Raw genomic sequence first — 11,179 nt, 5'->3', positions numbered from 1 at the left:
TACAAAATAAACTGGAGGTGTCAAGAAAAAGAAGGGAAGTCCTTGGCAGAAGGTTGATTGGAAAGCTGCAAGGAACTGCAGAAATTAAGAAACAGGAAGGATAAAAGAAATGTAATGTGGGAAAGGCTTGGGTGAAGGGAGGGAATGCAAGTGTGTAGGAAGGAGCCAGCTCAGAGCATAAGCTGGGAAATTGCACAGAGCTTTAAAGACCAAAGCAGAAAAGCATTAAGCACTGGTGAAAGAAGATAGAGAACCAATCTGTGGATTTAGAAAACAAGGAAAATTACAGCATAACAGGATAAACTTTGAGATTTTCACAGGAGTGCTCTTTCAAAAATAGGAAATCAGGCAGTTTCTATAGGATCTGGAAAATATTTTCAGTTGAAAACAAGTACATATAAGACAAAAATCCTGTATTTACTTTATGGACTATGGTAGAAAGAGTGTGATTAAGTTGGTCCTGATTTTTTCCAAACATCTGCAGCCCCTTTTGCTCATCTTTTATTTCTGGAGTAGACAGCTTTTAGGGATTTTACTATCTTTGTCTAGATGCTTTATCATCTTTAGTACATTTTGAAGCCTCTCTGTGCTTCTGGTTTAGTTCTTCCACTGCTAAAGAAACTCTCAGTTTAAGAAATTGTTAGCATCTTCCAGTAGCCATGTTTCTCTGACTATGGATATTTTGCTGTATTCCTATCAGAATGTCTTGTCTCCAGGGTCCACTCCAATACTTTAGGCCCTCGATTTTGTTGCCTAGGTTTCTTCTGGCTGTTTTCAAAAGTCTAAGTCAGAAGAAAAAAGCTTCTTAAGATATGCAGTTAACTTGCTAACTGTACTAAGACACCTGGTGTCACTCATACCTAGAACTTATGTCCACCTTCTGCTTTCTCATACTCACCTATCCAGTACTGTATTACCACTCTCGAGATCTCTTCCTTCCTCCAGAAGCAGAGGCTGCACAAATTACTTCCCCTTTTCTGTTTTAGTTAAATTAAAGCTCCTTGTGCTAACAGTACTGCCAGGACACATCTCCAAGATGACTCCATGAATATCTCCAATGGGAAAATATCCAAATGGGATATAGTATCAGTTAAATATACGGATCTTCACTGTTGTGTCATACCTTTGATTTCATTTTCCTGGGATCAGATTTCCAGTGAATTTCCCAGATCACTGTTTCTGTGTATCTCAGAACATGTTTTAGCTAGAATCTAGTATATCATTAGTCCCAACACAGAAGGCAACCCTATTGCTACTGTAATATCCTTATTCCCTGCAAGGCTGCCAGTCCCTCGCCAATTCTAGTACTTCCTCCTCTACTTGAGGCAGTCTCATTTCATTTGCTCTGCCATTTCTTTTTGCTTCACTTATTCCTAGCCCTATAACAAAGATGCCTCTCAGTTCTGTTTCTTCTTTACTAGCACTTAGAGCACCTGCACCTCGCATCTCCTATTTGCACTAAAATGAAGGGAACTTTCCATTTACAGGGGTAATTCTCAGGCTCTTATTCAGCTGCTGAGTACTCCTTTCAGCACTCTTCTCACCAGCATAGATTTCTGCTTCCAGATGCATCCACATTTGAAGTAATCATCTTTCTGAGTTCTATCAGACAAGTTTTTATTCAAACAGTAGATTCTTGAAAGAAAAACAGATGCTGTAATATCAATCTACTTCAACCATCAACATTCACTTCAGATGTATTTAAGATTCACAGTGACTGTGGATCAATGACACCTGCAATGAACTGTCCAATAAGGTCATTCTGGCCTGCAGCCTGCTCCTTGCAGTGCTGCCTCTTGCTCAGTGTTTCTGGGAGTAGTTTTGGCACTAGGCCACTTCCAGGTCCATGATGTTGTAATGGTTGTACATCAGGTTACTTACATTTCTGGGGAGGGACATGTAGTGTGGTACCTACAACAAGAACTAGTTAATGAGCCCTAATCGCCAGTCCTAAGCCAAACTAAGGAGCTCTGGAGAAAAATTAATTATGTTTGTTTTTTTTTTTTTTCTCTGATAGAACATCTCACAGCTATGCTGCATTTTCATCCAAGAATTCCTCAGACTGGCCAGGAACATTTGCCAACAATCATCTATTTATTTCTAGCTCTTAGAAATAAATTCATAAATTCCCCATAAATTCAGCACTCACACCTCTGTCAGACCTGAGCATGTGCAGTGTATCTTTACCAACAGTACAGGAACTCAAAATATGGCCTTTACACAGTGTGGAAAAGACAACATAGCCCTCTTCTTTACATTAAGTCACAGAGTATATGGACACCCACAGCAACTGAAAAGCCCCTAAGCTACATATACAATCAGTTCATGTACTTGACCCTTTCTGCTATTGGTAAAAAGCTATGCCTACATGGCTCACCCATTAATGAGGTGTTGATTTTTATTTGAGGGCAAGATCACTAAAAGCCAGGGAACTTTCTCTCTGGACTAAATCAGTGTACAGTCTGTCTCCCAGGGCTTAAGGTATATGGCAAACAGTTTGCCATTGGTAATTGATATACCTTTAATTTTTCTTGAAGTCATTCCCTTAATACAAGTCAAATATGCACAAGTGATACAGTTAATAAGATTTTATAACTGGGTTATCAATATGTGAGAAAATTTTAATAAAATTCTGAAGATACTTAACAATTACTTAAATAAAAAAATTATAAAATATTTTACTCTTGTTTTCAACTTGACCCTGTCAAAGATGAAGAAGAAAATGGACCAGCTGGATGTCACTTGCAGTATCTATCTGCTTTCACTTTTGCTCTCCTATATGAAAAGAGTGAATGAAAGAAGATTTAGATTAAGACCAAATACAATTACACCTGAGTGTTTTAGCTGTCTCAAAACATTAATAATAGCCCAGGAGTGTTCTCACATCACCTGCAATTATCAGAAATAGTTTTCTGCATTCCGCCCACTGAATTAATGCAAATATTTATACCATACACTGGTACAAAAGGCTTTAAAAATTCAAGACAGTTTCTAAAGCCTCAGCTCAGGGAGAAAAAAAAATATTCCCACTAGATAACACAAAGATAGTCCTAATAAATGCTATTTCTCTTTAAAATGCAACTTCTGTCTCTCCAAAATGTTCTGGGGTATTGAAAAATGTTAAAAATTAGCTTAATTTTTAGGATTAAAAAGATTAATCCCTCAATAACTCTGCAGTAAACACACTGAACAACCTGAATTAATTTACAGTCCAAACCTGCTAACTTCAGCTAAAGAAGTGAAAATTCAGATTAAAAAAAAAAAAAATAAAAAAAAGGCAACCCCATAACTCAGGCACAACACTCACCACAGAAGAAACGCTCAACAACCCGCCTGGAATCTAGCCCTCTTTTGTACCCCAAGTTTACTGTAATTCCATCTCCCAGTAGTTTTTTTAATCAGTACAATATTTCTTGTATTTTGAAGTACCTGTCAAGCAGCATTTCATGAAAAGTGCCTTCTTTCCTGGCTTTTCTAAGAGCTTTTGTATCTTCTTTGCTTATTTTAAGTTTTTTGTCTTGAAAACTTTGGAATTTCTTTCTGTAAGGGGGAGAAAAAAAAAGTCTTTAAAATTTTGTGTTTCAATAAAACAACAGTGATAAGAGTCTTAGTTTCTATTATGCAGCAGACAACTGGCCTAATAAACTCAGCAAACCATCTCAGTACTACCGTTGCACTAAGGCTCCTGTAGGTGAAAACTATTCAGGTTTTATTTTTTGTTTTGGCAGTCTAAATAGGAACGAGCCCCTATGTGGTCAGGAATTCTAAAGAGCCCCTTCTTCAACTACTAGCATAAGAAATCAGGGAACAAAAGTGTATTGGATGCAGGTCGCAAGGTGCTGACAGTGGGGGAGCTGCAGGGAGTTTTCTCTGTGAGAAAAGGCCAGGAGCTGCCCTGTGCTGTACAGAGCTGGCTCTACAACACACCCACTACAGGACACAGCCAAGTCCCATCAGCAAAGCTGGTGGCGCCTCTATGAAAATGTATTTAAGAAAGGGCAAAATGCCACACAGGCAGAGGAGGACAGAAAAAACCCCCAAAAGTGCAAAATGGCAGCGTGAACATCAAGGACAGAGAAAAAGAGGGAGGAGATGCTTCAGGCACTGGAGCAGATATTACCTTTCAACTCATGGATAAGACCATGACAGAACAGGGGAAAAGTGGGAGAGGAAAGGAGTGGCTGAAAGAAACCACTGTGTATTGACTCATACCCCATCCTGCTTCGGGGAGCAGGTATAGGAATCTGGAGTGAGGGTAAGCTTGGGAGATGGGGAAGAAAAGGTGGTATTTTTAAATTTTGTCTTTCTTAGTACCAAAATCCATTTAGCAGGCAACAAATTTAAGTAATTTTTCACTGTTGAGTCTGTTGCCTGTGACAGCATCTGCTACATGATCTCCCTGTCTTTATCTCAACCCATGAGCTTTCTCCTCCTATTTTCTTCCCTTGTCCTGCTGAGGGAAGAGCAAGTGAAAGGCTGGGTGGGAGTTTGGCCCTTTCACCAAAGATAGCCCCAAGGAGAAGTGAAAAAAGGTACTTGAGCCTGTTACCAGCTCTAAAGTACGTACACATAATTGATTTCACACTGTTTAACGTTTCCTTTGTCTTCTTGTGGAACTTCATCTTTCTTCTTAGCTTCTCTTTCAGCACAAGTACGAATCTAGTAATTGAGAAAAAAAAACAAAACAACCAAAACAAAAAACACCTATATTATAAAATTGTAAGCTACAGGTTAAAGATGACAACATATCCTTCATGACAGAATGAGCCACAGTGACTTTTCAAGTTCACAGCTTTCTAACTGGTTAACTAGAGACTACTGCAATCAAAGCAAGAGCTGCCTGAAATATGGGGAATATTAAGTGTAATCCTTAATACTACTGTGAGACATAATTGCCTTCATCTCAAAGGAGCACCATTACAGTTCTTAGTTTTGGCAGAGACAATTAATAGATTGATCTAAAAATATTATTGCTCTGACTAGTAGACACCTACCTCTGTGTGGAGAGACACATATATTTTCCATGTTCAGATAAAGTCAAGATAGTCTTTTTAGATTTTCCTAAAAGATCTCCCCTTCTGCATCGCTCTGATAAACCCTTCTCTGTCCCTGATTCAGTCATAATTCATCTCTTCCATACCAAGTTAATTAGAACTACATGGAATATCACATAGACTGTCTTGCCCTTTAACATCTTGCCCTTCTGGAGTGGTAAAATATCTTCCTATCTCTACTGGAAGTACTGAGAATTTATGCAGCCTTGGTGCTCATTTACCTTTCTTGTGGCCAAATCACTCGACAGCTTACAGAAAGCAATTATAACTGTATTAACAGTAAACTGTGGCACAGAGACACCGGCTTGTTTGAATATCCCTCCCAATCCTGTATTAATTGTAGAAGTTAGTGATTACCTTTATCATTTCTTCTTCCCCTGCAGTTTTGCTTTTGGCTTCTATATCTCCCTCTTCATTACATCTAATAAAACGGCTATTTGCTGCTAATAATGCCATTTTCTTCTGCAGAAATAACATCCCACATTGTTAGAATAATAAGATTGTATATAATCCTTGATTCATAACATTTATCCTCTACAATACATCAAAAATCTCTGTAAATGTGTTTTATTCTTTTATGTATGGATACTTCAGTAGCTAGCCAGCAGACTTGCTGGCTCCTCCATTCTTAAGATGCTTATAGCTGGCAAAAAGCAGTAACTTGAAATATTTTAAGAACTTCCCATTATAGCAAATGCACTGCAGTTGGGAAAACATAATATTAAAAGTTACAATATGAAAGAGACTGCCAAACGGTTTTACTTCACAGACAAAAAATATCAGCATAGATTAACTCAAAATACATTCAAACACTGGGAATGTCAAAGGAACTTTTCCAAATAGCTTACATCTTGGAAGACAGGTTCCCATTGCTCTCTTGATCCTATTGCATCGGAACGTCCAACAACGAGTCCATCTGAATTTATACCAAGATATTTGCCATAACCAGATTTCAGAGCAATCCTCAAAAAGAAAGCGCAGGAAAAAAATACAGAATGTTTTTAATTTATGCAATTCCCAACATCCAAGTTACCACAAACACATTTATTATTAGACAATGTATTTAAAGAGAGTATTAAAACATGTATTCACACAGAAAACAAAGACAGTTATCAAACAAAACTTGAAACACCGTTAAAGGAATTACCTTGTATCAGACAACTTTACTGCTGTAAACTGCTCAGGAGGACTAGGGCCTTCATCATCTGAGGAATGAATTTGCCATTAGTTAAGTATGAAGTATTAAACATAAAATATTTTAGCCTATTAATACTGCAGTTTCAAAAGTAATTAAACATTGACCATTGCTAAATACTATTCTTTAAAATTCTCCTTTTTTGAGAATTCACAGTTAAAAAAGCAATGCAGGTGCTCATTTATGTTCATGTATTTAGAGTGCTTAAAACAAGACATAAAATAAAGATGATCCTTGCATAAAGAAATTTGCAGTTGAGAACGTTTCATAATTCTCCTGGTGGCTTTGAAAACCTTAACTTCCTCGTAATGTTACTTTTTTCTTAACAAAATGCATTATGGTTCAAGCTATTGTAACTCAGCTCAGTATCCTAAAAGCTACTAGCCTCTCCATTCCTCAAAACCAAAATGAGAGAATATTGCCATCACTGGTTTGATCTCATCCTAGAGGTGAAACATACACACTGTCAGGGTTCTGGAATAGTCTGTGCCTGAGTGATGGCTCTCAAATTCAAAGAACAAGCTAATTATCCCAGCACATTAGCAGCTCTCCTGTGCAGTGACAAAACAAGCATATTGAGAGAAGATGCAGCAATAAGCCTTAAAACTCATCTGCCTTGAATTTCACTCTTCAAATGATGCCATAAAGATTTTACAGGATTTAATAAAAATTATACTGCTTTTTATCCAGCAAGTAGTATGGCCTTTAACAGGTAATCATCTCCAATGCAGTTCAATTTATTATACACATAAACCATGGAGAAACTAGATGAGTGAAACTGATTGGTAGTCATTAGGTTTAAGTCATCTGCATGCTTCATCTATAACTACTGCATTTGTAGTAAACTGCTTTTAGCTGTAAAACTGCTTGCCTTTAAGTGATGCTAGTTTTATGCTTTTAGGCATTTCATTGTTCAAACTGCTTATTTTCAAATTTTCTGGAACAAACCTTTATGTGGTGCTCCAAGTGTAAACAAGCCATTGTCAAGGGCGTGGATGTAAGCTCCTTTATCCATTTCTATAGCTATAGTTCCTGTAATTTCACCAAAATTACTGATAGCCCACCAATTTCCTGTAATACAAAACCATGACAGTTTATTAACCAAGTAATCCCAACTTCTGATTACAGCAGTTCAAGAAATGATATATATGTGCCTTCTCTGAAGAATTTGAAATTCTAAAGATAAAATTTCTATTTGCTATCTTGAGATCTGTGTGCACTATTTTATAGTCCAGAGCCAATTTAATGGTGAATGGTGTTGCTGCTGCATCAGAAAGTCCTGCTCTTATCCCTACCCTGTCATCCCTAGTTACAAGCTCCTGTGCTTTATCACCTTTTTCTGTTACTCTATAGAGCAAGTTGATTTATTCAGATGACACAGCAAAGAAACACCTTGCAAGGAAAGTGGTTTTTTTTTTCCCCCTCTTGATCAGTCTCCTGCAGTTTTGGGGTCATATCCAATCATTATTAAGTACTCCAGCAAAACAGAAGCAAATACACTATTTCATCTTGCTCTTAAATTACTTCATGTGAGCTGTAATCCTGAGAATTCAGTTGTTCAAGCCAATCTGTGTTTGAACATTTGAGTCCCACAGAATCCTACCAAAGTTACAGGTAATCCTAGCCATGTGAATGACTCAGAATTATGACTTTTATATCTTTTTGAACAGGAAAATTTTCTCCTTTTATATTGTCTTACAAATACTTCCTACCTGATTAAGATAATAAGTACTTTCAATTATTCAATCTGAATATGGTGTCTTTTTTCCACATGATAAGTTTGGCAAGTCAATCTGCCATAAGCAGAAATAACCTTTTCCTGTCTTTATACAATACACAGAACTATTTGTCTTGTCCTACATAGTCAGGGATCACAGATCAGTGTATGAATTTTCCAAATTTCTCCCACTTTTTCGAAATCTGGCTAAACTAAAGAATACAGAATATCTGTATCATTCTTCTAATGTAAGGCACAAGAGCCCATTTTCTTATAATTTTTTTTAACACAGGAACAAGGATGACTTCCCCCTGCCCTATTTTCTCTTATGCTTATATACACATAATAAAAAAATTATCTTTATCCCGTAATGTGCACTGTGCTACAAAACACCTCTGTATCTCTCATGATTTTGTGGTTCTTTCTAGCTGTTTTTGTTTGTGAAGTGAACTGTCATCAATCAAGAACATGATAGTGCCAAGGGGCAACACTGTAAAGTTATTGTTCATGACTATACACACTTTGATAAATTTATTTTATGAAAAAGTAGTTATGAGAAGTAGTTATATTTTATTACTGGTTAATGTTTGTGTCTTCAGTTTCGATTTAACTCAATAAGTAACTGCATTACAGTGCTTAAAAGTCTCTCCTCCTGCAGCAAATACCACTGGGGGGTGGTGGTACTGGAGGAGATATTCAAGCTGATAAGCAGTTTCTGATTATCTAAGAATATATTTAGCTAAAAAAAAAAAAGTGGAAAATCCATCCCATTGGCATCAGAAGTTCCATTTGGAGTCTAGGAAGATCCCAATATACAAATAACATGTTGTGAGAAATAGTTATAAATCTCTATAGGAACTACACTTAGTTTACAAAGTTCTATAACAATCTCTTTAGCTTCTGCTATATCCCCTACAGCTTCTATTCTGTCACGTAACTCCCAGAATATTGCTCACCAACAATATCAAGCTGCTCTGCTGCATCCTCCTCCCTTTTCCTTTTCTTCTCCTTGTGCTTTTTCTTGCTGCAAGGAGAGACGCAAAGAAATGAGAACGAGCCTCCGGCCCGGCACTTTCACCCCTCTCTCTCACGGCCTCCCGCCCAGGCCCTGACCGCAGCCGAGAGCCCAGGGCCCGACCCCCTGTCCCGGCCGGGAGCCCAGGGGTTCCCGCCGCCGGGGGTCGGGAAGGGGCGTGCGGGGCAGCACCGCGGGCAGTGCGGGGAGCCCCGGGCTCCCTGACCCGCGCTGCGGCAGCCGCTGGCCCCGGGGAAGTGCGGCACGGCAGGCAGCCCGCTCCTCACCTCTTCTCTTTCGACCCTTTAAGGACGAGCTTAGTGGACTTAACGCAAGAATACTCCGCCATGTCGGGAAGTGCCGGCAGACAGCGCCGGCTCCGCCCCGCGCTCGGGCGGAAGCCTTCGGGCCGCAGCGCTGCTTCCGCCGGGCCGTGAGCAGGAACCGGCGGTGTCGCTGTTGCCTCGGAGCACGTTCGGGGTGCCGGACACGGAATTTGGGAGGCGGGGGGTGGTGGCAATAAAACAAGAAGAGTTTAAAATTACGTTTGAGACTGTCCCTCAGCACCTTCCCTTTCTGAATCTGGCTTGGCTCCCTGAGTTGTTGCAACGCTTTGCAGGACTGCAGGCAAAGAGCGCTGAGGAACTTAGCGCTCAGAGCTTCCTCTGCAACCTGTGCGTGTGTGTAGTATACAACACGTGTAATGGGCACCAGCAGAGCCCTGGAATGTGATCCCTCTGCCGAGGGCACCAGACCTTGCCTCAGTGGCGGTGTTACACGAGGTGGGGTGCCTGGCAGTGCTGGTGCGGGAGCAAAAGCTTCGAGGGAAGCACATGAAGACGAGCTGAGGAAATGAAGCTTGTAAATCAACACAGTGCACCAAGCTAGGGGCAAAATGAGGTTTAAGACAATTTTCCCCCCATCCTGTTAGCCACTTGGTATTCCACAGAATAAAATCTACCTCAGGCTTTCCCCTGGGGATATAACCACATAACCATTTTTCTCACATTTTTAAGATACCAATAATCCTTCTTTGGGGAGCAGCCTTACTAGCACATGTGTGATTAGAATCCCTATTACAGCAGTAATTTGTGTTTAGTCCTCTGCTGTTTCTACTCCACACTAGTGAAGTGGGGTTTGTGCCCAAAAGGCTGTCTGCTGACTACCATAGCTGGTCAAATGAAAAAAATACCATCCCTATCAAATCTTGTCTTACAGGTACACATACAGAGATTCTATTCGATTGCTTTCTTCTGGTTTCTGAGTTAATTTCCTATCTATGCTTGCAAGTTCTCAGTACCTAAAATGTATCTTCTACAAATAAGAAATGAGAGTCTTATACATGGCTCTATAAAGGCTTTCAAAATCACTGAAAGCATGGCCTGGTGATAAAGCTTGGCATGTATGAAGTCCCAATGAAACTAACCCTGCAGTTGGTGAACAACTGCAGGTCATTCCAAAGATACTTTAATTGGATCCAATACTCTGTCTTTTTTCACCAAAATCCTTTGAATTTCTCTCTGCATGCCTAAGATGATGAACGCCATATTTTTGTCTGTGAAGCTGGAGTGGTTACACCTGCCATATTAAAATGAAAGCAACAGTAATGGACTTCTGGGAGTTTTTGGCAATTCCCTCATTTTGGAGCTTTGGGGAGAAGGTGGTTGAGAGTAAGCATTGGGCTTGTCAGCAAAAGCGGTACCTGAATCAAGCTGCTGGTGCATGTGAATTCAGGATACTTTTTTTGTGTGTGTCTCAGGCATGCTACTTCCCTACTAGTGTCTTCATCTGTTGCGCTTTTTCACTGGAAGACAGTCATCTCCTTGATCAGTGTTTAGGAAGTGGATAACTTGAAGCAGTGTGTTGCTGTGGTAGACAGTATGTTACTTGACTGATTTATGGACTTACCAGTCCCAGGAACTTGCATCTTGCAATTGTTTATTCGAGTAAAAGCTGAAAAAATAGGTAGAATTGAAAGCTGCAGACAGTGATGGACAGCTTGCTGGTCTCTGCATGGAGCTGTAATGAGGGAAGTATTGCATTAGCACAGTCTTGCATCAAATCAGGTTGTGACGGTCCTATACATATTTGTCTATGTGAAGGATCAGAGAAGATCCAGATTTCCAGTACAGGATTGAATATATAGCTGGACTACTAGCAATCTATTCTTTTATTTCAAACTCACTCTCAAATAAATT

At 39.5% G+C, this 11,179-nt stretch overlaps 1 protein-coding gene across 1 annotated transcript; it reads right to left on the bottom strand.

Annotated features, from left to right (window-relative positions):
* Positions 1-1,606: 1,606 nt before the first annotated feature.
* FRG1 (FSHD region gene 1) lies at positions 1,607-9,395 on the bottom strand. The gene is made up of 9 exons (XM_017837833.1): positions 9,269-9,395; positions 8,923-8,990; positions 7,198-7,320; positions 6,202-6,259; positions 5,903-6,017; positions 5,412-5,516; positions 4,568-4,659; positions 3,430-3,540; positions 1,607-2,775 (listed from the first exon to the last, which is right to left on the bottom strand). Exons 1-9 carry the CDS (start codon positions 9,328-9,330, stop codon positions 2,739-2,741), a joined length of 771 nt encoding a protein of 256 aa, XP_017693322.1. The 5' UTR covers positions 9,331-9,395; the 3' UTR covers positions 1,607-2,738.
* Between the last annotated feature and the right edge of the window lie 1,784 nt (positions 9,396-11,179).

Source organism: Lepidothrix coronata, unplaced genomic scaffold, assembly GCF_001604755.1.
Source record: "Lepidothrix coronata isolate B3197 unplaced genomic scaffold, Lepidothrix_coronata-1.0 Scaffold0, whole genome shotgun sequence".
In the NCBI taxonomy this organism is placed as follows: Eukaryota; Metazoa; Chordata; class Aves; order Passeriformes; family Pipridae; genus Lepidothrix; species Lepidothrix coronata.
Note: the sequence above shows the minus strand (reverse complement) of the source record. Positions and strands in the feature narration are given on the sequence as shown.

Excerpts from the sequence above, each read along its gene's own strand:
- FRG1 (XM_017837833.1), bottom strand. The coding sequence starts at position 9,330 with ATGGCGGAGTATTCTTGCGTTAAGTCCACTAAGCTCGTCCTTAAAGGG. Across the intron at positions 7,321-8,922 it reads AGAGCAGCTTGATATTGTTG|GAAATTGGTGGGCTATCAGT; the intron begins GTGAGCAATATT and ends TTTGTATTACAG. Across the intron at positions 5,517-5,902 it reads GGGAACCTGTCTTCCAAGAT|AAGAAAATGGCATTATTAGC; the intron begins GTAAGCTATTTG and ends TTATTTCTGCAG.